The 26301-nt window shown below is 61.8% G+C and overlaps 2 protein-coding genes across 11 annotated transcripts in view; one reads left to right on the top strand and one right to left on the bottom strand.

Moving 5' to 3' along the window:
• RALGDS (ral guanine nucleotide dissociation stimulator) overlaps positions 1-10711 on the top strand; it is a 45921-nt gene extending 35210 nt beyond the window's left edge. For all 10 annotated transcript variants that reach the window (XM_042912394.1, XM_042912392.1, XM_042912391.1 and 7 more), the window contains 13 exons: positions 15-346; positions 1069-1284; positions 1611-1714; positions 2180-2264; positions 3240-3308; positions 3656-3742; positions 4303-4335; positions 4709-4830; positions 5023-5118; positions 5417-5618; positions 5784-6026; positions 7514-7628; positions 9647-10711. In XM_042912394.1, coding sequence (XP_042768328.1) covers positions 15-346; positions 1069-1284; positions 1611-1714; positions 2180-2264; positions 3240-3308; positions 3656-3742; positions 4303-4335; positions 4709-4830; positions 5023-5118; positions 5417-5618; positions 5784-6026; positions 7514-7628; positions 9647-9822 — 1880 coding nt within the window. In that variant the 3' untranslated portion in view covers positions 9823-10711. The remainder of the gene's footprint in view (positions 1-14; positions 347-1068; positions 1285-1610; positions 1715-2179; positions 2265-3239; positions 3309-3655; positions 3743-4302; positions 4336-4708; positions 4831-5022; positions 5119-5416; positions 5619-5783; positions 6027-7513; positions 7629-9646) is intronic.
• Positions 10712-16191: 5480 nt separating this feature from the next.
• Positions 16192-26285, bottom strand: CEL (carboxyl ester lipase). Its single transcript, XM_042912781.1, has 11 exons — positions 24162-26285; positions 21950-22100; positions 21735-21857; positions 21425-21622; positions 20692-20822; positions 20421-20528; positions 20181-20298; positions 18870-19056; positions 18487-18690; positions 17391-17588; positions 16192-17060 (listed from the first exon to the last, which is right to left on the bottom strand). Exons 1-11 carry the CDS (start codon positions 24372-24374, stop codon positions 16448-16450), a joined length of 2244 nt encoding a protein of 747 aa, XP_042768715.1. The 5' UTR covers positions 24375-26285; the 3' UTR covers positions 16192-16447.
• Between the last annotated feature and the right edge of the window lie 16 nt (positions 26286-26301).

Here is a 26301-nt window from a genome sequence, read left to right as displayed (position 1 = left end):
CTTCTCTCCTGTAGCTCTGTCGCCAGCTCCAGCGCCACTTCTAAAACCAGCTCCGGAACTAGAGCCGGCTTTGGCACCTGAGTCAGAACCAGAGCTAGAGCCAGCTCCAACACCGGCTCCAGAACCAGAGCTAGAGCCGGCTCCGGAACCGGCTCCGGAACCGGCTCCAGCCCCAGCTCCGGAACTAGAGCCAGCTCTATCGCAAACTGTAGACCTAGAGGCAGCTCCGGTGCCCGAGCCTCCCTGGCCGTCACCTGTGGCTGCAGAAGATGGCCTGAATGAGAAGCCTCACCTCTTGGCCTTCCCTCCCGACCTGGTGGCAGAGCAGTTCACACTGATGGATGCGGTGAGCAGTTTTTCTCAGCCGGGCGGGGCAGGGGAGCACTTTCCTCCAGCCTCTGGTCCATTCCCTGCCATTCCCCGGCATATCCCAGCTCCGTTCCTGCGTGGTCTCTGGACTGTGGATGCAGAGTTGGGACCCTCCCCACCCCATCCCTGTGCGCAGTGACGGTGGATTAAACGAGACGGGGCTGTAGAAGGCTGGGCGGAGCCTGGCCCATTCGGTGGGGGGGTGGAGCTCACCGTGGTACGTCCAGCTCCGTGGGTCACCCCACCATGTGCTCGGGAGGCCTCGGCACCTACGAGGCACCGGCCACGTCCTGGAGTTTATGGCAGACAAAGCCTGTGGGTGGAGCGCCCGCGGTGAGCGTGCATCTGGACAGGGTGGGGGGACCTGAGCCACGATGGGGGAGCCGAAGGTGCCGCCTGGTGTGCGCAGCTGTGAGCCAGCTTCTGGTGCTTGCAGTGAGTGAGGGTGGGCGTCTGAAAATGCCAGACGCTCTTCGCTGCCCGTGTGTCATCCGGGTCACTCGTGTGCTGGGCGCCCACGGTCGGCGGAGAACAGAGCCCAGAGGCACGGCCCCCACCCCGGGCCCGCGAGGCTCGAGCCACATCCTCAGCTTTCCCTGAGCTCCAGCCCTGACCGGGGACCCTGCCTGGGACTAGGGAGACCGGGGACGCGGAGCTGGGCCGTGGCAGTGCTAGGTGACGCTCCCCCTGATCCCCCAGGAGCTGTTCAAGAAGGTGGTGCCCTACCACTGCCTGGGCTCCATCTGGTCCCAGCGGGACAAGAAGGGCAAGGAACACCTGGCTCCCACTGTCCGCGCCACGGTCACCCAGTTCAACAGTGTGGCCAACTGCGTCATCACCACCTGCCTGGGGGACCGGACTGTGACGGCCCGGGACAGGGCCAGGGTGGTGGAGCACTGGATCGAGGTGGCCAGGGTATGCCTTGGAGGGGCCCTGGGGAACCCCTTTCTCGCCTTCATCTGCCCTCAGGGCTGTGGTCTGCGGTCCACGGCCCTGCAGAGACCCCAGCCCTCCCTTCCCAGCGGCTCGCTGGCCTTGATTCACACATCCCACTGCCTCGATGCTCACTGCCCGCTTAACGTCCTCCCTCGTGTTGAGCTCAGAGCCTCCTCCCTGGGAGTGTCACGGACGGGGGCCCAGGTGCTCGTTGGGGCTCCCTGGGAATCTGTGCCACCCAGGATGGAAGGTCAGAGCTCAGGGGACTGCACCCGCACCCCACGGCCCTTCTGTTCCTCCGCCAGGAGTGCCGTGTCCTCAAGAACTTCTCGTCTCTCTACGCCATCCTGTCGGCCCTGCAGAGCAACTCCATCCACAGGCTGAAGAAGACGTGGGAAGAAGTTTCCAGGTGGGGAGACCTCTCTCTGCAGGAGCTCCACCTGGAGGGACCCGGGACCCCCCCAAGCGACTGAGCATTGTCCCCTCAGTGAGCCTGGGACCTGCCAGGAGGCAGCAAATCCTGAGGCCGGCCTGCTGGCTGGGGGGCACCCCTCCAAGTGTCCGTTGGCCTTAGGCCAGCACCTCTGCCCTGGGACTCAGTTTCCCTATCTGTCAAGCACTAGACAGAGCCACACTGGAGATTTCCCTGTGTTTCCTTGCCAGCCACACCACTCTGTCCCCTTGAAATCCAAACCGATCCAAACAGAGCCACACACGTGGAGCTCGCCTCCCCCGGCCCACAGAGCGCCCTGGGCCCAGCAGAACCCTGGGTGAAAACCACCCGTCTGGGCGGTTGGGTCCTTGGGTCCTAAATGGATGGGCACTCATACCCCTCCCTGCCATTCCCATGGTTCTCCTCCCTTCCCCCACCCAGGGACAGTTTCCGCATCTTCCAGAAGCTGTCGGAGATTTTCTCGGATGAGAACAACTACTCACTGAGCAGAGAGCTGCTCATCAAGGTAAAGTCTGGGCAGAGGAGGGAGGTTCTCGGTGGACGTTTCTTTGAAAAGTTCCAGTCCTGTCTGGGCTGGACTTTGGGGAGAGTGGCATCTTTTTGGTGCATGGGCCGGTGTGGGGTAGTTTGGGGGACAGGAGGCCCCGGTAATGGAATGGTGTGGGAGCAGCTGAGGTGTTCACGAGGCGGGGAGCGGGGGGGTGGCTGGATCGGCAGGTCTCCTGCTTCCTCCAGGCTGCTGGGCGGCTGGGGTCTGGGGTGGGAGGCTCCCTCCGTCGGCGCTGCAGCTCAGGGTGTGCATACCCTGGCTCCCTGGGGACAAGGTATCGCAGGGGGTGCCAGAGGCTAAGTCCCGAAGGGGCTGCTCGACCTTGGGTCCAAATGAGCAGTCCTGGGAGGCAGCTCTGGGAGCCCTGGGGGACTCCTCACCCCGCCCCAGGGCAGGCGCCACAAATGGATCCTAGACATCCTGCAGGCTGTCACTGCAGGGCCTCAAATTAGCCGGATGACCAGTTAGCAGGAACAGATCTCCAGCCCACTCACCTCTGAGTCCCTCTGGGACCTTGGGCAGGTCACTACCCCTCTCGGGGCCTCAGTTTCCTTAGCGGGGGAGCGGAGGAAGGATGAGCCTGGGGTCCCTCTAGTCTCACGACTCACGGGGAGGCAGTGAGATACCAGGAGAAGAGGAGTGTGGGAGAGTTCTGTGCAGGGCCCCCACCTCGGAGAGGGCACGGGCTGCTGAGTCCTTGGAGACCTCCCGGAGGTGGGTGTCTTGCTCACCTGCACTTTCCAGACCAGGAAACAGGCTTGGGGAGGCCAGGCCACTGGCCCCACGTTCCCACACCCCGGGAGCACCAGGGCACCCCACTGGTGGCAGCAGAGTGTTCGGACCAGTGACCAAGTACCAAGGTCAGGTCTGCTGGAGGGGAAAGAGCGGAGGAGAGGAGGGTCTCACTGATCCTGTCCTCAACCCTGGCAGGAGGGCACCTCCAAGTTTGCCACCCTGGAGATGAACCCCAAGAGAGCCCAGAAGCGGCCAAAGGAGACGGTGAGTGCACTCGAGGCCGAGAGAGGTGAGGGGGGGCCGGCCCGAGGCAGGAGAGGAGGGGTCGCCCCCAGCCCTTCCCCCCCTGCCGCTGCAGTGACCTGCGCTCCTCTGGGCCCTGACAGGGCTGTGCCCTGACCAGCAGGGGGTCTCGAGGGTGCCGATGGCAGCTGGGCTCGGTGGGCTTAGGGGTGGGCAGGGTCCAGGGACCACAGAACCTCGGCGAGGTTGGGGTCTGTGGGCACTGGGAGGGAGTCTGGGGGAGACCGCTAAAGGTCCCCGGGCTGCTCCGAGTGGGAGGCTGGGGGAGGCCTCGGTCGTTGCTCATCAGCCCTACCCCAACGTCACAGGGTGTCATCCAGGGCACCGTTCCCTACCTGGGCACCTTCCTCACAGACCTGGTGATGCTGGACACCGCGATGAAGGACTATCTGTATGTGAGTGAGCCCCGGGGGCCGGGGCCGGGCGGGAGTGGGGCCGGGGTCCTGGAGCCCTAGGGAAAAGCGCCCCTCACCGAGCCCTGAGCTCTCAAGCGCTGGGCACACCTCGTCTGAGGGCCCCCAGCCACCCCCACGTGCCTGGGCTCCTGCCCAGCTCACCAGTGAGTAAACAGAGCTAGGTGCCCAGCCGCTGAGGCTTAGAGCTGCCCAGGGTCTGGCCCAGCTGCCCACGGCCCTCCCTTGGGCAGCAACCACAGGAGGAGAGAGGCCCGGCCTCCAAGCTGGGCCTTCCTGCCTGACGCCTCAATCCTTTTGTCCTCAGAGGGCTGGGCCAGTAGTTGTTTGAAGCTCTGTCCCTCTGCCCACCACCCCCTAGATCCTAGGACCACCCCCTCCCCAGGCCCAGGGGTGTGTGTGTGTGTGTGTGTGTGTGTGTGTGTGTGTTCTTCCACCCCGCCCCCTGGTGTATGCTGTCGGTAGTGCAGCCTGAGAGGGGTTGAGGGGTGGTCATGGGCAAGGGGACGCCTTCTGATGCTCGCTGGCTGTCTGCCTTCCAGGGGAGACTGATCAACTTCGAGAAGCGGAGGAAGGTGAGCGGCTGCCGTCCGTACGTGTTGGCGGGGGGGCGGGGGGGGGGGGGGAGTGGAAATCGGAGACCTGCCTCAGCTGCATCCTGCTTCCTGTTATATTTGTGGGGAGAGTTGGATGCACAGAGGAGGGGGGACCCCTCCCACTGGAGGGGGGTACAGGAGGCCAGAATCAAGGGCAGCTTCCTGGGAGGGGCTGTTTTGTTAGAACAGAGTGGCCCTGGGCGGGAGGAGAGAGTAGGAGAGGACACAGAGACCCTGGGCCCCTGCCCCGCCCAGCACCCCCACCCACGACCTCCCCGGCAGCCCCCCCCCGGGGCCACACCCAGCACCGCATCCATCCCACCGCTGTCCCGTCCTTCCCTCTGGGCCCCAGGAATTCGAAGTGATCGCCCAGATCAAGCTGCTCCAGTCGGCCTGCAACAATTACAGCATCGCACCCGAGGAGCACTTTGGGGCCTGGTTCCGGGCCATGGAGCGACTCAGCGAGACGGAGAGGTGCGGCTGGCTGGGTGCGGGTGGGGCACGGCAGGGGCGGGCGGGCTGCCCGCGGTGTGGGATCTTGCTCGGGACCGGGCTCCGTTGCCTGGTGGCGGCTGGGCGTCTGGACCCCCCACTGCCAGGCAGGTTCTGGGAGGGAGAGCCGAGTGTGCCTCCTGCTCGCCTCACAGCTGCCTCTCTGTCCTGTAGCTACAACCTGTCATGTGAGCTGGAGCCCCCCTCCGAGTCGGCCAGCAACACCCTCAAGGCCAAGAGGAACGCGGCCATCGTCAAGCGCTGGAGCGAGTGAGTGGCCCCGGGCTGGCAGGAAGGGCTCCCTCGGGGCTTACGGAAGCCTCAGGCTGAGCGCGACTGGGGCCACTTGTCTACCCTCCCTGGGCCTCAGTTTCCTCCTCTGTGAAACGGGGCGATCCTAAACCGATCGCTTCCAAAGCAGGGACAGACGTGGTGCTGGTGACTGACCGAGCCCTTGGCGCAGAGCCTGGAGTGCCGAGTGGGGGGGGGGGGGGGGGGGGGGGGGTGGGGGCAGGGGTGGGATGTGTCCCAGGGGAGGCGCCCCGAGTAAGCTGAGCCGTCCACGCAGCCGCCAGGCCCCCAGCACGGAGCTCAGCAGCGGCGGCAGCTCCCACTCCAAGTCCTGTGACCAGCTCAGGTGCGGCCCCTACCTCAGCAGCGGGGACGTCGCCGACGCACTCAGCGTCCACTCGGCCGGCTCCTCCAGCTCCGACGTGGAGGAGATCAACGTCAGCTTCGTCCCGGAGTCCCCCGATGGTCAGGAGAAGAAGGTGACCGCCCGCCCCTTCTCCCTGACGGCCCTTCGCGGGGCCCGGGGCCCCCGCGCCACACCCGTGAGCGGCCGAGGGGCGCTCCCGGCTCCCGAACAGAGCGCCCGGGGTCCCCCGGAGCCGGGCGCTGGCCTGGGCGCCCTGCTGACCGTGCCGTCCCCACAGTTCTGGGAGTCGGCCTCCCAGTCGTCCCCGGAGACCTCCGGCATCAGCTCGGCTTCCAGCAGCGCGTCCTCCTCCTCCGCCTCCACCACGCCCGTGGCTGCCACGCGCACCCACAAGCGCTCCGTCTCAGGGGTCTGCAGCCACGGCTCCTCACTGCCCCTCTACAACCAGCAGGTGGGCGACTGCTGCATCATCCGCGTCAGCCTGGATGTGGACAACGGCAACATGTACAAGAGCATCCTGGTGAGCGGCGCGGGCGGGCGTCCCCGTGCCCGCGCTCTGCCGGGCCGCACGCGCGTGCTGGGCTCCGTCCCCTGCCCGCTGTCCTGGAGCCGACCTTCCGGGGGGGGGGGGGGGGGGGGGGGGGGTCGGGAAAGACAGATGGTCGGCGGACAAAAAGAAAGCAGCTTCCGTGGAGATCCGGGGCCAGGGAGGGCTTCACAGACAAGGCGCCCGAGGCGGGCAGGGAGGGAGGGGGGGAGGGGGGGAGGCAGGGAGGCCTGAGGTCCGGGGCTTGGGGCCTGGATCTCCGTGGCGGCAGACAGAAGCCGCTGCTGGCTGGGGTGACTGGTCGGGTGACTCAGGGCTTCTCTGCGGGGGTGGGCTGGTGGCCGGAGAGGCGGAGGGGCCGGTCAGGAGGCGGTCAGGCCGGGGAGAACGGTGGCTACCAGGCTGGTGGCTGTGGAGGTGACGGGCAGTATGAGACGTTAGATGTCATTTAACGCTTGAGATCAAGCCAAGGGGATTTGTCTCCAGACACTGTCGGTGCTGCTGGTGGGGGCAGGGACTCGCGTTCCAGAACTCAGGCTGTAGACGAGCCCTGTGCGCTCTCTGGAGGTACCCCATCCGGTCACAGTGCCCGCGTTCCCTGGGGCAGCGTCCTCGTTGGCCCCTGGCGTGTGCCCCTTCCTGGGTGGGAACCGGCCGCGGGAGACCTAGTTCGCAACTAGCTGCACCAAGGAGCGAAGAGAAAAGGCTTTTCTCCCGGGGCCCCGCAGCCAGACGGCCAAGCCCGAGGGCCGTTCACAGGGACAGGCTGGCTGAGAGGGGAAACGTGCTTCCGAAAGAACCTCAAATATGTGAAAATGCACGCACGGGTGACCCTGTCCTCGTCCGTGCAGGCTGCCGTTAACAACGGGTCAGGTGCCCGTTACATACCCACCGCGTACTGAGCTGCTCTCCCTGCCGGGAACTAGCCTGACTGTCCTTAAAGAGCCACCTGTATGACCCCACGTCCGAGGCCTGTCTGCACTCTGACCTTTGGGGTCGAGGCAAGACGGGCGGCCTGTACTGGCCACCACAGCAGCCTCTAGCCAGTGCAGGCCTGGCCTACAGGCAGCCCCTGGGCATCTGGCCAGCTCCTCTCCTACCTCCAGAGCTGGGACTAGACGCCCTCTCCTCCCTGGGTTCATTGATCCCATTGTCCCGCCGGGCCGGGATCCAGGGGAACAGCCCCCGGGAGCAGGCAGGTTCCCACGGTGGCATGGGAGGAGGTGGCAGGCTTGTAGGAGAACGGGGGGGGTGGGGGAGGCAGGAACAATGGGGAAAAGGCCCTCATCGTAGTGTGGGGGGCCTCCCGGGGCAGGACCAGGTGGTGAGGCGCCCGTGGACCCAGCCAGAAGCTGAGCCTTTGAACGCAGCGCGAGGCAGCTCCGAGGGTCCCTGGTGCTGTGCTCTGTGGGGGCTCTTCCCGGACCCTCGACCTCATGGCTGCCCCCTCCCTGATCCAGGTAACCAGCCAGGACAAGGCTCCGGCCGTCATCCGCAAGGCCATGGACAAACACAACCTGGATGAGGATGAGGCCGACGAATACGAGCTCGTGCAGGTTATCTCCGACGACCGCAGTAAGTCCGGGGCCAGGCGGGCAAGCTGCGGGGCGGGGGGCAGCACCACACCCCAGGCCCACGGCCCCGCGCTCCCTGGGGCAGCGTCCTCGTTGGCCCCTGGCGTGTGCCCTTTCCTGGGCGGGAACCGGCCGCGGGAGACCTAGTTCGCAGCTAGCTGCACCCAGGAGCGAAGAGAAAAGGCTTTTCTCCCGGGGCCCCGCAGCCAGACGGCCAAGCCCGAGGGCCGTTCACAGGGACAGGCTGGCTGAGAGGGGAAACGTGCTTCCGAAAGAACCTCAAATATGTGAAAATGCACACACGCGTGACCCTGTCTTCGTCTGTGCAGGCTTCCGTAACAAAACACCACGGGCCGGGGAGGGGCTGTTTAAACTAGTGAAATGTATTGCTCACGGTTCTAAAGGCTGGAAGTCTAAGATCAAGGTGCTGGCAGCATCAGGTTCTGGTGAGGGCCCTCTTCTGGGTGGCAGACGGCCACCTTCTCGTGTCCTCACGTGGCAGAAGGGGCGTGGGGGCCTCAGGAATGGGATTATAATATCCTGACCTCATCACTGCCCCAAGGCCCCAGTGCTTGGGGCATTAGGATTCCCACACGAATTTTGGGCACACGCAATCATTCTGATCATAGCAGACGTTAACAATTGAAAAAAAATTTTTTTTAGTGTTTATTTATTTATGTATTTATTTTTAACGTTTTTTAATGTTTCTTTTGGAGAGAGAGAAGGACAGAGCACAAGTGGGGGAGGGGCAGAGAGAGAGGGAGACACAGAATCCGAAGCAGGCTCCAGGCTCCGAGCCGTCAGCACAGAGCCCGATGCGGGGCTCGAACCCGTGAACTGGGAGATCGTGACCTGAGCCGACGTCGGACGCGTAACCGACGGAGCCCCCCAGTTGTTTGTTTATTTTTGAGAGACAGCACGCACAGGGGAGGGGCAGAGAGAGAGGGGGACAAAGGGCAGAGAGAGAGGGGGACAAAGGATCCGAAGCGGGCTCTGTCCTGACAGCAGAGAGCCTGACGTGGGATTTGAACTCATGAAACGTGAAATCGTGACCTGGGCCGAGGTCAGGCGCTTAACCGACTGAACCCCCCAGGCGCCCCCGGCAGATGCTAAAAACAGGCTCCGAGGGTGTGGCTCAGTGGGTCAGAGCTGGGAAAGCGACAGAACCAAGAGCAAGCACAGACTCGGAGCCGGGCTGCGGGGCTCGGAGAGCTCGGGCAAGGTCCTTAGGCCCCCTGTGCCCGTGTCCCCATCCCCACGAGAGCGGGGAACGAGCCAGGGGTTAATCCCTACGTACACCTGGCAGCACGTGCTGTGCAGGTTCCCTGTGCGTACTGTCCTCGCCCTGCTTTCTCTCCACGAGCCGCACATTTGCCGCCGGCCGTTAGTGACCCCCAGCGTCCCCACAAGTGGCTTCTAAACCCTCTCCCACCTTCTTGCACCATTTCGGTGGCGTGGGGAGGGGGACTGCGCAGGCGCGTGCCCCACCTTGCAGGGCAGGAGGACTGAGGCCCAGGCAAGGTAGGGAAAGTGAGGCAGGGGCGCGATGCTGGGCTACAGACAGGGTAGGAGGGGCCCAAGTAAAGCCTGGCATCTGCCACTCGGAGCAGGGAGGCGTCCTGGACCCGGGCGCAGAAGACCTGGGGCAGGGCCTGCCCGTCGCTGGGTCCCTCAGCCTTGGTCCTGAGTAGCACGGGATCCAGGGGACGGGTTCTAGATTCCAGCTCGGGATGGTGGTCAGTGGAGGCAGCAGGTGTGCAGGATGGATAGCCCTTTTCTGGCTCCAGGCCGAGGCGGGACTTAGGGAGTCGAGTCCCTTTGTAACCAAGAGTCATTGGGTTTCATGAGTCCCAGCAGGCGACCCTCGGCAGGTGTCCTTCCCAGGGGTCCTTGGTATTCCTGGATTTAGACTGGGCGTCTCAGGCCTTTGGCTCGGGCCTGCCCTCGTTGGGGGGGGGGGGGGGGTTAGGTGAGGTCTCTGTCAGCACCGCTGACCCCCCCCCGCCCCTCCCCCACCAGAGCTGAAGATCCCGGACAACGCCAACGTGTTCTATGCCATGAACTCTACTGCCAACTATGACTTTGTCCTAAAGAAACGGACCTTCACAAAGGGGGCAAAGGTCAGGCATGGCGCCAGCTCGACTCTCCCTCGCATGAAGCAGAAAGGGCTCAGGATCGCCAAGGGCATCTTCTAACTCGTCCCCGGTGCTGGCCCGCCACAGGGACCCCTCTTGCAGGGTCCGGCTGCCTGGGTAACTGAGCGCTTGCGGACTCCGGTGGCCCAGGCCAGGCGGGCACCCTCTGCCCAACCCGCCAGCTCAGGCCACCCCCAGACTCGTTTCACCCTCAACGTCTCCCGCTGCCGGGATTGACGCCTGCTGCTTGACAGGCTGACCTGGCCTCCTGTGGACCACTCGCCGCCTTAGGTGCCTTCTGCTCTCCGGAACCAGAGGACCAGCTGACTTTGGCCGAGGAGCGCCGTCGGTGGGCACTGCCCTCTGTGCACTGCCCCTCACACCTGCTCAGGTGTGGGTCACTGCCACCTGTGCCCGTGGGCACCCCAGGGTACCTGCTCATCCACCGGGTCTGACCACTGCAATTCTCTCCTCCGCCCGCGGGCATCGGCCCGTGCCCTTCTGGGGTCCCGGCCCCTCTCGGCCACCACACTAGCCTTTCCCGGGCCGCACCAAAGATCCCACCGTCGGGGCCAGCAGAGTGAAGGAGTCTCGCCCACCCCCTGCCCAGCCCTCCCCCAGGAGGTTAGGGTGGGGGGGAACCCTCTTCACAGATCACACTCCTCACCCGGTGAGTGAGGACGGTCTCAGCCGAGTCGCGTTGACACTGAATCTCACGACACCGCGGGTGCCGCTCACTACCACACCCTGGGCTTCACGAGACCGCACGCGACGGGGGTTAGTGGGAAAGAAGGATTTGGGGGAAGGGGAGGGGTGTTGAATATTTGTATAAAAGGCAAAAACAAAACAAAACAGAAAAAGTTTACCAGTTGGGGAGGGGCAATATTTATTTGTTGTAAATAGCAAATGCTAGACTTGAATATTCTATTAAAATCCAGTTTCTACTATAGCCTGGGAGTCGTGGTTTTGTTCTTGCACATCCAGTGAGCTACAGACGCTCACCTTCTGTGTTCAGATAGGAAATCTTGCGTGGCTGGCTTATTTGTATGGAGGAGAGGCGAGAGGGGCCAGCCCCCGTTCTCCGGCTCCCCTCCGGAAACAGGCAAGCCCGTCTTTCACAGAGCACATAGATGCTCACCTCAGTGTCATTCACCTGGGCACCGAGCCCCCCAGAAACCCTGGGATTAGAGGCTGGAGGTACTTTCACAGGGCGTAACCATAAGCCTGGAAACTTGGGTGTGTTTAAAAATAACATTGGTGAGGGGCGCCTGGGTGGCTCAGTCAGTTAAGCGTCCGACTTCGGCTCAGGTCATGATCTCACGGTCTGCGAGTTCGATCCCCGCGTCAGGCTCTGTGCTGACAGCTTGGAGCCTGGAACCTGCTTTGGATTCTGTGTCTCCCTCTCTCTCTGCCCCTCCCCTGCTCACACTCTTGTCTCTGTCTCTCAAAAATGAATAATAATAAAAAAAAAAGTTAAAAAAAAATACCATTGGTGAGAGAAAATCGTGGAGGAAGCCACGCCGGGGCCAGCCTGTCCAAGAGGACGGTTCAGCCAGGGGGAATAACGATCAGAATTAACAGTCCGGGGACTCCGGGACCTCATCCAGCGCGAGAACCAGGGGCGTGCTTGATGGCCAGCAGCACAGCGGGACGTCGGCGGGTCAGGCATCTCTGCCAGACCTCACGCTGACCACCAAGGCAGCAGGACAGAAGCTTCGGTCCCTGACCAACAAGGAATACAGGGAACGGCAGAGCTGGGAAAAGTCACTATAGAAACGGAAGACCGCAGCTCTCCAGCAGCCGAAGTAAGCCCTGGTTTCCAGAGTTACCACATTATCATCTCCAATACCCAGTTCCCAACAAATTGACAAAGTTTACAGAGAAGTAGGAAAATGGGGCTTGCAGGTAGGAAAACAAAACCGGACAAAGTGCCCGAGGGAGTCCAGAAGGTGAAGTTACTAGTCAAAGACATTCAGTCGACTGTCTTAAATACGCCCAGTGAGTTAAAGGAAACCACAGACAAAAAGCAAAAAAAAAAAAAAAAAAAAAAAAAAAAAATCCCTAAAGGAAATCAAGAGAACGATGTAAGAACAAATGGGAAGTTTAACAGAGACAGAAAAACTCAGGAGTTCAAAGTACGAGACTTGACAAACTCACTAGAGGGGTTCAGTGGCAGAGTTGCACGGGCAGAAGAGAGAAGCCGTGAACTTGAAGATCAGGACGACGACACTGTGCTCCTCGAAGAGCAGAAAGGAAAAAGGGTGAAGAAAAATGAACAGTCCCGGAGGCACTGCGGTGACATCCTCAAGTATAACAACATGGGCAGATGGGGGGTCCCAGAGGAAGAAGAGAGAAGGGACCAGAGAGATTATTTGAAGTAATAATGGCTGGAAACATCCCAGATTTGACGAAAGACCCAGATCTACACACAAAGAAGCTCACTGAACTCCAAGCAGATAGACTCCAAGAGAGCCACGCAGAGATACGTGATAATCAAGTTGCTGGCAGACAAGGAGACAATCCTGAAAGCAAGAAGCGATTGATCGTGGACAAGGCACCCTCAAAAAGATGAAAAGAGGGTGCCTGGGTGGCTCAGTTAAGCATCCGACTCTTGATTTCGGCTCAGGTCATGATCTCATGGTTCGTGAGATCGAGCCCCACGTCAGGCTCTATCCTGATAGTGTGGACCCTGGTTGGAATTCTCTCTCTCCCTCTCCTCTGCTCCTCCCCTGCTCATGCTCTCTCTTTCTCTCTCTCAAAAATAAATAAACATTAAAAAAAAAATTGCTGTAGCAATACACTGTATTTAAAGAGACTCACTTTGAACACAAATATACAAAAAGGGGGTGGCGCCTGAGTCAGTGAAGTGTCTGACTTTGGCTCAGGTCATGATCTCGTGGTCTGTGGGTTCGAGCCCCGCGTCAGGCTCTGTGCTGACAGCTCGGAGCCCGGAGCCTGCTTCGGATTCTGTGTCTCCCTCTCTGTCTGCTCCCTCCCCTCTCGTGCTCTGTCTCTATCTCTCAAAAATAAGTAAACGTTTAAAAATAAATAAAAAAAATACCTAGAACAGGGTTGCCTGGGTGGCTCAGTCAGTTAAGTGTCCAACTCTTGATTTCGGCTCGGGTCATGATCTCACGGTTCGTGAGATCGAGCCCCATGTCGGGCTGTGAACTGACAGCGTAGAGCCTGCCTGGGATTCCCTCTCTCCTTCTCTCTCTGCCCCTACCTCAGTCTCTCTCTCTCTCAAAATAAATAAATAAACTTAAAAAAAAGAAAAGATCTAGAACAGGCAAATTGGGACAAAAAGTAGAAGAGACTCTCGGGTGGGGGAGGAGAGAAGGGAGGACGGTGTTATTAATGGGTACAAAGTTTCAGTTGGGGGTGATGGAAAAGTTTTGGAACTAGATATGGTGACAGTTGCGCAACAGTGTGACCGGCCCTAGCGTCACTGAATTGTACTCTCAAAAGTAGTTAAACTGGCACATTTTATGTTGTATATATGTTATGCCGATTTTCAAAGAACGACATTTGCAAAGACCATTTCCTGACCCGGGACGGTGGCTGCCCTTCTACGGTTTTGGAGGAAGAGGGAATATTTTCTCCTTGTTCTATTGGGGTTTCTGTTGACCACCAGTTAGGAACTTACGGATTTCAGGGTTAAATTTGAATTCCATCGGCGCTAAGCGGTGGCGGTGGGGGTGGGTGGGGTTGTAAGCAGATCAAAAATTTGCAATAGGAGCGTATTAGCCAGTGGACTATGGCCAGGCGCCTCTCTCTAGGGGCCCGTGGTCAGCCCTTTACCTGGACTGAATTCTTCCTGGGACCCTTGCCTCTGCCCTTAGATTTCCTCCTCCTGCTTGCTTTGAATCTGGGGGAAAGATTCGTAATGCCGCCTGAAGGCTACAGCCGAGCCTTGTTCCGTAAGCATTTCCGCTACCTATGAGCTAGGATTTTCAGCCTCCCTGCAACCCTACATATAATTGATTTTGCCCAGAAACACGCTAAAAATCCCCACCCCACCCCACCCCCCACCTCTCCCTGCCGGGCTCACGGCGGCTGCTCATCCTGGCTGGGGTCTGATGACTCCCGGCTGAATGCTGGTGGGGATAAGCGTCCTGCCAGTGAAAGACCACCACACCCCCCACCCCTGGCCAAGACGAATTCTGGAGCCATGTGCTTCTGAGGTCCAGTATCGGGCCATCACCAGCGTATAGATAGACTCAGTCGTGTTGATGCCAAATTGTCCTAAAGGGTAGGTAGGCCAGAGCCCTGAGAGCTTGAAGCGCCCTGGATGGCTGGGTTGGTTCTTTGTCCACGTCTGTGCTTTGCTTTGTCAGGGAGGAGATGGGTGCATTGAACCTTTCCTGCGGGAACGGTAGAAAGATTGTGCCGTGGGCGAGAGGTGTGTTACCAGGGTAGTAAACAGACGCTGTCCTCGGCTTCCCTGAGTGTCCTCCCTGGGCTTCACCATAAAAGGTTAGCAGAAAAGGGTAACACCTGGCCCATCGGGGAGCCTCCAGGACCCTGGACAGCCTCCAGCCTGCACTTCCGGTAATCATAGTTGACCGTTGAATAGCACAGGTCTGAACGTGCGGGCCCAATTCCTCACAGCTTTTTTTTCCCAATACAGAATAGTACTGTGAACGTATTTTCTCTTCTTTACGATTTTCCTTTTTTTTTTTTAATGTTTATGCATTTTTGAGAGACAGGCGGAACATGAGCGGGGGAGGGGCAGAGAGAGAGGGAGACACAGAATCCGAAGCAGGCTCCGGGCTCCGAGCTGTCCGCACAGAGCCCGACGCGGGGCTCGAACTCACGGACCACAGGATCACGACCTGAGCTGAAGTCAGATGCTCAACCGACTGAGCCACCAGGCACCCCAGGAGACCATTTGAAATACCTATACAAAATACGTGTTAATCGATGACTTATGCTATCGGTGAGGCTTCTGGTCAACAGTAAGGCTGTTAAGTTTTGGGGGAGTCAGAAGTTCTATATGGGGGGTCGGCACCCCTAACCCCCACATTGGTCAAGGGTCAACTGTATTTTCACCTTTGTCCTCTGGATACCGCCTGTAAAGGCAAAAGCCAGATGAATTGTGGGATGACCTTGAGTTGTCACCAACTGCAGGTGTCACCCAGACATAGCGCAAGGCCGGCCTCTGCCAGAAAGGTCTTCTCCGCCCAGACCTGGACCCCGATGCCCCCACCACTCTGACACGGCCTGGCCATTCAGGGATGCGATTTCCTGAATGACAGGCAGGCACGACTATGCTTCCCCTCCCCCCGCCCCCCACAAACAAGGGCGAGAAGTGCCACATCCCAGGGCCAGTCCAGGGCCGGTCAAAGGCACTGGGGTCCAACGGGTTTCTCCTACTGTGTCAGGAGGCTCCTGAGAGCAGACCCAGCAGGTAGAAGCACGTAGGGAAAGTTGTGTGTATGCTAATGTGGTGGAGAGACACGTTGTTGCGTTCTTGAGTTTCCATTGGCCAAGAGCAGGGACAGTCACCAGTAGAGGCCACAGGGCTGCCAGGGTCGCTTCCCTCAGTCTTGGACGAAGAAGCCCCTCTTCACACCTGAGAGCCCTTCACCAAGCCAGAAGCCCAGGGTAGCCAAGGTGGCCACAGGCCAGCCCGAGTGCCCCCCGCTCCTTGAGGGGGGGACACAGGTTTGCCCCCTGTCCAGCTCAGCCATGTGGGGCCCAGGCCTCAGTCTTTAATCCGTGACTAGAGAGGGAAAGAGTGGCTGGCTGGTCCCCGTGTGCTGCTGTCCCCAGTCCCACCAGGCAGAGCCATCCAGGACTCCAGAATCCGCTCTCCTGTGAGCCCTCACCACCTCCCCACAGAGAAAAGAATGGGTGAGGGGTGGAGAGGCTCCCCAATATCGCCTCAAGCACTAGCTTTGGAGTTCCTGGATTTGAGTCTTTGATGACCTGGGGCACGTGTCCCCCTCCCGGTGCCCACCTCGTGCGGCCATGGTGAGGTCAGGCTGCTTAAGCACTTGGGCACTTGGCACGATGCCCGGGCCCAGACGCCCAGATGTGGGAATGGCCCTGACCTCTGCCTCCCGCCCCCCTCTCCCCCCTGTCCCCAACCAGCTCTGCCAGAGCCACCCAGGGCCCAGTCCTCTTACACCCTCTTCCTTCTGACCTTCCAGTGTGATGCTTTCTTCCCCTCGACTTGCATCCAGCTGGAAGCAGAGCCGGTTTCCAACCCCGGGCCAGTTCCCCAGACCCCGGCTACAACCCAGGGGTCACTGCCCATGCCCCAGAGGGCTTGGCGTGGCTGGACTCCACCGGTCCAGGGGGAGGGGGACACTGTCTGCAGAGCCCAGCTCCTCTCTCAGCTGCGGCCACCTGGGAACCAGCGGCCCAGGGCAGAGGGACCCGCACCTGAAGCCCGGTCCTGGCTCTGACATTTCACTTCTTCAAGCCCGTGTCCTCCTCTCTCGAGCGAGGGTGGCCCTCCAGACTTCCTGGGCCTTCAGGACTGAGGGAGACCATGGGGAAAGGCGGTGGGCCCAGAGCCTGGGGCTACCACATAACTGAGAGCCCTGCCTTCTGCAGTGGGGACCAAGAGAGCAAAGGAAGACACCAGACAGAGAGGGATGAGGCTTTATTCAGGAAGAGGTCTGGAGGGGAGTGGGCCGCCGGGGTCTCACCCTACGGCTTCTTGGGGCCGAAGACATTAGAAGACAATGACTGCAGGCATTTGAACCCCTTCAGAGTCCCCGGAGGGGGGCGCGGGGGCGGCATCGGAGTCGCCCGAGGGGGGCGCGGGGGCGGCATCCGAGTCGCCCGAGGGGGGCGCGGGGGCGGCATCGGAGTCCCCGGATGGTGGAGCGGGGGCGGCATCCGAGTCCCCGGAGGGGGGCGCGGGGGCGGCATCAGAGTCGCCCGAGGGGGGCGCGGGGGCGGCATCGGAGTCCCCGGAAGGGGGCGCGGGGGCGGCATCCGAGTCCCCGGAGGGGGGCGCGGGGGCGGCATCGGAGTCCCCAGAAGGGGGCGCGGGGGCGGCATCGGAGTCGCCCGAGGGGGGCGCGGGGGCGGCATCCGAGTCGCCCGAGGGGGGCGCGGGGGCGGCATCCGAGTCCCCGGAGGGGGGTGCCGGGGGGGCCCCGTCTCCGGTCATCGTGGGCAGCGCCTGGTAAGTCAGGGTCCAGTAGCGCAGGTAATTCGTCCTCAGGTGCTGCTTCATGGAGCCGCCATCCATCTTCCTGTTGATCTCCAGGTAGTTGTCACTTTCCACAGTGTAGGGATCCCAGTGCGTGGGCACAGCTGAGTGGCCCATGTTGGGGTTCCTGCAGGGAGGAGAAAGGCTGGGTTGGGGGGCTGGGGGCTCACAGGAGTCTGGAGACCTGTGTCCCTAGCCCACCTGGGCCCCGGCTTGCCTGGCAGTCCTCTACCCTCCGCAGCGACCCCACCATCAGGGTATATACGTCACTACGTCCTGGGCACTGGCTGGAAGTGAGCCCCAAGAGGCACAGGTCTCGCGGCCTAGCAGTACCTCTATCCACACATACGACAGAGGCACCGAGGCTCGGGGAGGTTAAGTGAGGGCACAGGAACCCAGGCCTGCAGGCCAAGGGGGCAGGAGGCCCTGGGCTCAGCCTCGACCCCGCCTTCCTTACCCGCTTCTGGCAAAGTTGGTCCAGTAGGCGATCATGGCCTTGGAGACGGTCCTGTCTTGGGACCGGTAGCCCAGGGGCGTGGCAAAGGGCTTCCCAAAGACGTACTGGATGTCATCGGCGTGGTCAGCCCCCACCCACTTGGGGTAGGTGGGCATCCGAGAGGGGTGCGAAAACAGGTAGGTGTAGGTTTTGGCGCTCCTGAGGAAGGGAGGGGAGACCGGCCGAGTTGCAAGGGGCTCACCCAGAGCGTCAGCCCAGAGATGAGGCCTGGGGGCAGGGGGGCTGGGGCAGCAGGGAAGGATCTGGGGAATCCCCCCAAGATTCATGAAGAATCCTGACACCTGGGGAAGGGAAAGCCGGGGGCCAAACCCGTGGATCCGTGGGTTCTACGATTTTGGTTGTATTTATAATTCACCTCCACGAAACAAACTGAGGCATCTTCCTGTAATTCGCTATCAAGAAAGATTTCTTTTTTCTCTGCAGGTGAACTTGTATCTTGATGTAACTGGACAAGGTGTATGCCCTTGGATGTTTTCCTTTTTTGCCTTGACTGCCAGGAAGCTCGGAACTACATTTACCGCTTAGTTGCTGCAAAGCTTTGGTTCTAGATTCTAGGTATAATATTATCTTCTTACTTTTGAAGCCTTCCTCACTTATTTTTTATTTTCATTGGCTATTATTCTACGGAGGTTTTTTGTTTTTTAATGTGGCCACAGTCTTAAGTTACTTTGAAAGTTGGTAAAGCTGAAGCCCATAACAGAGATCCTCACCGCCCCGTGTTCTTTCCTTCTCCACAGCACGAGGGAGGCAGGGGAGACTCAAAGAACTTTTTAGCAGGAAGGACTGTGGGGTGAGGGAGGGCACGCAGCACTGGGCTGGGCAGAGGATCGTGGGAGGGTTTGGTAAAGCTCCCCGAGGCTGGGAGGCGAGGAGGGGCTCTCTCAGTTCTTGTCGGGTCCAGGCAAAGAGGTGGTGCGGGCATGGCCTTCCCAGGCCTCACAGACACCCGTGAGCCACCCAGCAGAGAGGCCTCAGGGCGAAGGTGCGTGATCCCAGGTGGCCCTCCCCCAGGGAGCCTCCCTGCCCAGGTCCTCACTTGGCATTGGCTCTGTGCTGGGCCAGGGCAATCTTGGTGGGCACCAGGAAGAGGATGTCCGTCTCGAAGTCCACTACGGTCTTCTTCCTGGTCTCCTGGGACGCGTCGAGGGCCCAGGGCTCGGTGTAGATGTCAAAGGTGGTGTTGGCTCCCCTGAGCCCCTTGGTGATGGTGAGCCCGCTGACCAGCTTGTAGAAATCCTCCCTGCGGGGACCACAGCAGCACTGGACCCGCCACCCGGTGCCGGTGGGAGGGTATCTGTGCCCCCACGGACTGTCCCCCCCGCCCCACCCCCACTACTGGGCTCAGTGCTGATCTCTGCTAATGCCTCCCTAGGCGGCCCCTGGGCACTGCCCCCCGGGAGCCCCACACCCACTGCTTACTCGGTGACCTCCTGTTTCTGTTTGTTGATGGCTGGCATGTCGATGCTGGCAAAGATGTGGCCGTCCATGTTGTTGGTACCTGCTAGGTAGTCGATGTCGGCTGTGTTGACGTATAGGTTGACGGGGTCATCGGGGAGGAAGTCACCGTCGACGACGGGGAGAAAGCCCAGGTAATGCAACATGGGATCTGGGGGGGGAGAGGCAGGATCACACAACTCCGGTACCCACAGGCCCCTCCCCTCTGTGGCAGAGTCAGCTCCATCCCATCGAGGCTGCGGTGTAGACCCCTGCTCCCTCTGATCTACACCAGGCTCCCTCGGGTCCAGCGCCACCGGCATTTAGGGCCGGGTCGTTCTACGTCACGGGGAGGCGGGGTGGCCAGCGCCCTTCGGGACGTTTAACAGCATCCCTGACCCCAAGTCACGGGATACCAGTGTGACAACCAAAACTGTCTCCGAGACTCTGCCGCACGTGCCCTGGGGCCACAACACCCAGAGGGAGAACCGCTGACCTAGAGGCCTAGGCTGTCCTCCCACCAGCCTCACTTCTCACTGGGCCTAAATCAGGAAGGGGGAGGATCTGGAATTGAGGGGACCGATGGACAAAGAGGCACCCCTCTCCGGGCTGGGTCCCGGTGTGCCCGCCAGAAACGGTGCCAGGTCCGCATGGTCCCCCAGATCCCTGAACTGGCCCCGAAGGGACTGGAGAGCCGGCTCGGGGCAGGTGGCGGCCCCGGCCTTCAGGAGGCCCAGCCTCGCCTGTTTTCCCTCCAGTTCGTGCCGGAGGAAACAGCTGGTTTGCGTTTGGGGCCACGTGTTTGCTTGGCTTTCGGGTTTGCTCAGCACTTACGGTTTTATTTCACGTCCGGCAAAGGTGCAAAATGAGGGGGCCTCTTAGCATCAAAGGATGCGCGAGAGCGAATGCCAGCCCCCTGGGCTGGGGGGCCCCCCGGCACTCCGGCGACGCTGTGCCGCGGGGGTTCACTGAGCGTTGAATGAGGGGGCGGGGGGAAGGAACCCGTCGTCGCGTACAGAGGCGCTCGGTCTTAGGTCCGTGCATCCCCCTAAAACCGTGTGCACCGTGGGGGCTGGGACCCAAATGCTCATCAGCTTCTCAAAGGGGTCAGGACCCAGGAGGATACGAAGAAATCGTGGCCGTCTCCTCCCACAGCCGGGGCCACCCAGCCTGCAGGGGTGGCTGCAAGCTGCCTAGGGATGCCAGCAGTCTGGTGACAGGGCCACGCCTCGGACCTGGTAGTTTGCTCTCTTCTCCAGGAGCGTCGCCCTCCCCCGCCCGGTAGCCCCCACTCACACTCCATGCCTGCCAGGGGCATCTTATAGGCCAGCGTCAGGGCGCGGGGGTCGGTGACCTTCAGACACCTGGCCATCCTGGCGGTGTCGTCCAACGGGCAGCCCACCTTCTCGGCGATCTGGCGGGGGGCGGGGGGGCAGGCAGGCAGGTGAGGCCAGTGCTCCAGGCAGAGGAGGACGGAGTCAGGACGGAGTGGGAAGGAGGGAGGCCCCTTCCCCGCCTACCACGGCCCCTCTTTACCCTTTTGGCCCAGAAGAGGGGGTTCTTCTGGATGGCCCAGGGGCATAGTGCCACTCCACTCTGGCTGATGGCTCGCCGGATGAGGCCCTCGTTGTAAGGAGAGAGGGTCTGCAACACACAGAGGCCCTGTCGCTGAGGCCTCGCCCCCCCTGCCCGGCCCGGGCTCAGCCAGGGACGCCCCACGCGTCAGTCGCGGCCCTCTCCTCCCTGCCCCCAGAGGCTCCCTCTCACACCGTGGGGGGCGGGTCCCCCCTCCAGGCGTCTCCCGGACCTGCAGAGAAACGCTAGCACCTCCGGCTGACTCTCCAAAGATGGTGATGTTGTCGGGGTCCCCCCCGAAGGCTGCGATGTTCCTTTTCACCCAGGCGATGGCCATGTGCTGATCCCGGAGGCCATAATTACCTGGGGGCAGGGTGGGGGGTGGGCCTTCATCGGGGACCCTTGGCCGGGGCTGGGGGTGCCAGGGCCTGGCCCGCACGAGGTGTACGATCCACGTGGGTGGGACGAGAGCGGCCTCGGCAGCGGAGACCCTGGCTGAGCCCCAGGATGTTGAACGGTCCCCCCGGGAGCTGGTCGGGTCAGGTGCTGGGGCAGATGTGGGGCTCAGGCTGGGGGAGGGCCGGCCTGCTCACTTCTCTCTCCCCCTGCCACGACCCCCCGTGTCTGTCTGTCTATCCTGCAGCTTCTGTGTCGCCACCTCGACGTCCTGTCTTCTGTCTCTTTCACTGGCCTCCGTGTCCCTGGCTCCTCTGGGCCTCTCCGGGTCCCATCCTGCCTGTCTGTCTCTCTGTCCGGCAGTCTCTTTTCTTTCACTGCAGCTGCCGAGGGGCTCCCGCATCTCACGGCCCGTTTCCAGCCCCCTGGCTCTGCAAATCGGATTTCCCGGGGGACTGTCAGGAGTTGCTCGAGCACGAGGGGCGTCGAGGGGCAGCCCCACGGGGCTCAGAGCTCACGGGGTCAGGCGCGCTTCCTTCCCCTCCCCGTGCCCAAGACGTGTAGCAGACCTGGCAGGTTGGCGTCCCCAGTGCTGAGGAAGCCCAGGGGGCCGACGCGGTAGTTGAAGGTGACCACGATGACGTTGCCCCGAGTGGCGATCTCCTCCCCGTCGTACAGGTAGTTGCTGAGGAAGTTGGCCCCGTGGCCGGCCCCCATGAGGAAGGCGCCTCCGTAGATCCAGATCATGACGGGCAGGTTCCTGGAGACTAAGGCGGAGCAGAGCGGGCCCAGTGACCCCGCGTGCCCCCCTCCGGCTCCCCTCCGCGCCCTGTGCTGCTCTCGGGGGCCTCCTGCAGGGTTCGGGGAGGGCGAGCCCACCTTCCTTCTTGCCCTGGGGGACCCAGATGTTGAGGTAGAGGCAGTCCTCCGCCCCGTAGGTGTTGTCCTGGGTGATGGTGGCCTGCAGACAACGCTTCTTGAAGTCCTTGGCCTTCAGGGTCCCTGTGGGCGGCCAGCGGGGCCCGCGTGAGGACGGCAGCTGCCCCCACCGGCACCCCCGACGCGGGGCCTCGCCGGCACCTGCCCGCTCCCACCTTGCCAGCCGGGGTGCCGCTCCGGGTTCTCCAGGGGCCTGGGGACGGCGGCGAAGGGGATGCCTCTGAAGACGTCCACATAGTTGCCAAAGAGGCTGAGCTTCTTGTTGACGCCTTCCACGAAGCCTCCTTCCGTGTACACGGCGCCCAGCTAGGGGTGAAGGCCGAGGCTCAGGTGGGCTCGGGCCGCTCTCCCTCCCGAACGGGGGTGGGGGCCACCTGAGCCGCCCCAGGGTGTCCGGAGGCTCCCGGGAGACAGCTTCGGGGAGGGGCCCGTCCGCACCCGAGACCGAGGCCCCTGCCGCCTGCCCTCGTTCCCCGAGGGGGTCCCGCTCCCTGGATCCGGGAGGAAGCTGCTTCACCCAGTGTGTTCCCACCCTGGGAAGCCTTCCGAGTAGGCTAGGAGAGGCGGGTTTGGATCCCGGCTCCGGCCACCTGGCTGTGACCATGAGCCTCCGTTTCCCCATCTCTAAGATTAGACAGCAGCACGGCCCCCCTTGTGCCCCCCCCCCCCCAGTGTCCAGCTGGCCCGGAGTCTGTGGCCCCGTGCCGAGTTCTCACTGCTGGGAAAGACCTCTGCCCCCCGGGCCATCGGAACCACTGCTGTGTCCCCAGCCCTGGCACCGAGCCTGCCCCCGCGCGGCCAATGCATCCAATCCTCACTAGGGGGGTCCTGGGGGCTGGTGTTCATCTCCCCGTTGTCCCAGGAGGAAACGGAGACTTTCCTGCTGGAAGTCATCCTCAGGGAAACAGCTGTCCGACCTCAAAGCCAGGCCCTCATCCCCTCCTAGGGCCGCCTCCCCGTCCGTCTGGTCCGGTGGCAGGTCTCCGCTTCCTGGCTCTCACCTGCACTAGGTTCCTGGTGGGCGAGGGTGGGGCAGCCCCGCACGCCCAGGTGGGGACCCAGCACCTTGTGAGGTCTAGGCTAACAGGGGAGTGGGGAGGCGGGAGCTGCATTCAGAGGCCGGAGTTCCCACCAGGTGCCGAGGGTGGGGCAAGGGACCCAGAGGCAGGTGCAGGTCTGCTCCCAGCCCTGTCTCTCCATCTCAGGATAAGCAGCCTTGTTTCAGGCCTCTAGGCATTTGTCCTGGCCGGCTTCGGGCTACTGGGGCACCGAGGTGGGCCAGGTCAGTGCCTGGGGACGGGGAAGTCACCTCTCAGAACGGAGATTGGCCTGAGGCTCCCGGGTGAGGGGTGAGGGCCAGGGCCAGGGCCCCTCGCCGTGGTGGCAAGGTGGGAGGGTGGTGCTGGCTGCTAGAGCGCTGAGGGGCAGTCCCGGTCCTTTCTGCCCTCAGACAAGCCCCTGCCCGCCCCCCCCCCCACCACTGCCCAAAAAGACAGCAGCATCCCCTCGGGGCAGCACCTGAACTCACTCTAGGTCCCGAGGCAGCGGGGACGGAAGGGCAGGATAGGGGTGAAAATGACACGGGGGCTGCGTGTCTGTGAGGTTTCGTCCTGAAGCACTTTCCCCGCCTCATTCCTCAGGCTGCAGCAGGGCAGTTACGGAGGGCAGCCCTCCCGCGCACCCCCTACCCGGCCCCTCAAGGAGATCTCCGGACTTTCCCAACTTCCTCTTGGGAGATGGAGGTTATGTTGGGAACCATACTCCGAGTGGGGTTCCAGGTTTCTGCTCAGCCACTGGTGGCTGTGTGACATTGAACAAATAGCTCACCTGCTCTGGGCCCATCTCCCCTTCTATAAAAAGGGGACAGCGACCTCTCTGGAGAGGAAGGAGCCAGACGGACGCTGTGGGTCAGGTTCCCAGACTCAGGAAACAAAAATTCAGGGCTCCCAGTTACGTTTAAATTGCACGTAGATGGATTTTTTTTTTTTTTTTTTTTGAGTACAAGTATATCTCAAATATTGTACAGGACATACTCCTACAATAAACTCTCCATGTTTTATGTAAGACTCAAATTTGGCAGCTCTTCCTGCCCAGGGGTCCCGTCCCCATGCTTTAATAAAAGCCCCTTTTTGCACCAAAAAAACTCAAATTTAATCTGGCATCCTGGATTTTATCTGGCAGCGTGAGCAAAGCACCAAGTGCCCAGGAAATGCTGTCTTGAGAGTTGAGGTCTCTTTCTCAGGCTGGCTCTTTCTGCCGCGGACTCTGCCCGTCTGCCTTCCCTCCACCGTGCCCTGTGCCCAGCTTCCAGATCTGGCTTAGTGAGGACTGAGCGGCCCCTGCCCCCTCTGCCGGCCTCTCGCTTACCTTGGCCGCACTCGCTGCTGCTAGGCAGCAGGCGAGGCCCAAGACGACCAGCTCCAGGCGCCCCATGGTGTGTGCCCGCCTCTGCGTGGCCCTGGTTTGGGCCCTCGCGTATTTATGGGGCTGGAGCCAGCCTCCGAGTCGCCAGCTTCCCCGCAGAGGGCCCCTCTCCCTCCTCCTACCTCCGGCCCTCCCTCCAGGCTGGCCACACTCCATGTAGCAGTACCTGGGGCTGAGACAGCTGTTGTTTCCAGCCAGCCTCAGGCCGGGCCAAGGTCACACAGTAGGGGACACGCACACGGGTGCAGGGACAGTCTGTCTTTCCCAGGGCTGGCTGCTCCGAACGCCCTGGTGCCCACAGCGCACCTGTGCAGGCCACTGCCTACCTGGGAGCAGATGCAGGTGGTACTGGGTAGACGGCCGCAAGGCCTTCGGCTTGGCCGGGGGCCCACTGCCCTGCATTCTGGCTCATTTCTTCACAAGGGCTTGGTTTCACCCTCGGAGAAATGAGCATGCTTGGTCTCCACGGCCCGCCTGCCCCCCAGCCCCAGCTCAACAGGAGGAGTTTGTAGGGGACCGGGCATGGGACTTCTGGGACACAGGTGGGTGTGGCTGACTCTTGTCACCAAAGGCCCACTGGGGGTGGGGACCCGGAGCAACGTAGGTGATCCTGCCCTTGGGGTGGGGGGAGACCCCACATTCAGCACAAGTCCTGGGACGGGAAGACCAGAGGCTCAGGTGGCCCACGGGAAGGGGGAAGCGGGGCTCCAGCCCAGCCTTGAGGGCTTCCCTAAGGAAAAGGAAACGCTGGACTTTCTGGCCCCAGAAATGGGCCAGGCAAAGACCCTGGAGCAAAGCCAAGCAGAGACAGAGACCAACCGACAGACAAGGGAAGGGACGGAGTCAGAGAGCCGGGGAGGGGGAGAAAACAGAGCAGAGGTAGGTGGCAATAGAAAAAACAGCCACTACCGTTTCCTGTGACCGTGTAGGACTTCGGTAGTCAGAGAAGGTTACTAAGTGGGAAGGCCACCATGGACAAGGCCTGAAGACTGTGCCTCTGAGTTTGGCCGCCTGCGGAGTCACCTCTCACGGAGGATGTTCAGGTTCCGCTGCACAACCACCTCCAGCGATGGGGGCCCATTCGGGAGCCAGGGGACAGCCAGAGCCCTGTCAGGCCAACGGCCCCTCAGACCGGGCCCCAGCGGGCCCTGTGCCGCCCGGGAGCCGGTGCTTCTGACACAGGCCACGGCCCCCCTGACATCATGCCTGCTGCTGTCACCAAGCCTGCCTGTCCACCAGATCCAAACCTTTTGGGACGCAGAGTGGACGACAGGCTGGAGAGGGGTGGGGAGAGGTGGGGGTGGGCACCTGCAGGTGGGAGGAGTCAGGACACGGGGAAGGGGCTGTGCGGGCCAGGCCGGGACTAGTGTGGCTTCGGCTGGGCAGCATGAGGACACGGGTGCAAAGGGCTCGGGTGCTGCCCCAGGACAAGGAAACGTATTTGTTAACTTGTGCCTTTCGTCCGGCTATTCCGAGAACGTGTTCCACAGGCAATTATTCTGAAGGGGGGGGAGGGGGCCCCTCCTGGTCCCCAGCAGCAGGGAGCGGGGCCCTCCGGGCAGTCCGCCTGGCCAGCTTCTCCTCCAGAAGGCAGGTTCCCAGGACTGGCCACTTTAGGCCAACTGTGAGCCACTGGGGCTCGTGATCTGTCATCCGAGGGGGCTGCCCAGGAGCCTGGTCAGCAGACCGAGGCTTACCGGAGGCACCTGACTTTAGAGTCAAAGTGACTTAGGGACTTGTCACACCAGGTGGCCCGGTCTGCAGGCTGATGGAGGGGGAGATTGGGCGCATCCCCGCAGCACGGTGGCCCAGCTGCCCCACGGCACAGGTGGGAGTGCTCCCCAGGGAGGGCAGCCTCAGCCCCACCAGGAACGCGCACCCCCTCTGGCTACACAGCAGGGAGCTCAGAGGCAACAGGGTCGGTTTCCCCATGAGCCTCTCAAGAACACGCCCGTGAGGAGCAGTAAGGGATCGGCTCGAGGCTGCGGGACCGTCTGCGGCCTGACGCGTACGTACTTGAGCCGCGCTCACCCGACCTCCAGAGGAAACTCCGCTGTGGCTCCGAGCCGCCCCCCCCCGCCCT

The sequence above is a fragment of the Panthera leo genome, chromosome D4 (assembly GCF_018350215.1).
Source record: "Panthera leo isolate Ple1 chromosome D4, P.leo_Ple1_pat1.1, whole genome shotgun sequence".
Classification (NCBI taxonomy): Eukaryota; Metazoa; Chordata; class Mammalia; order Carnivora; family Felidae; genus Panthera; species Panthera leo.
This window is presented reverse-complemented; position numbering and strand designations above follow the sequence as displayed.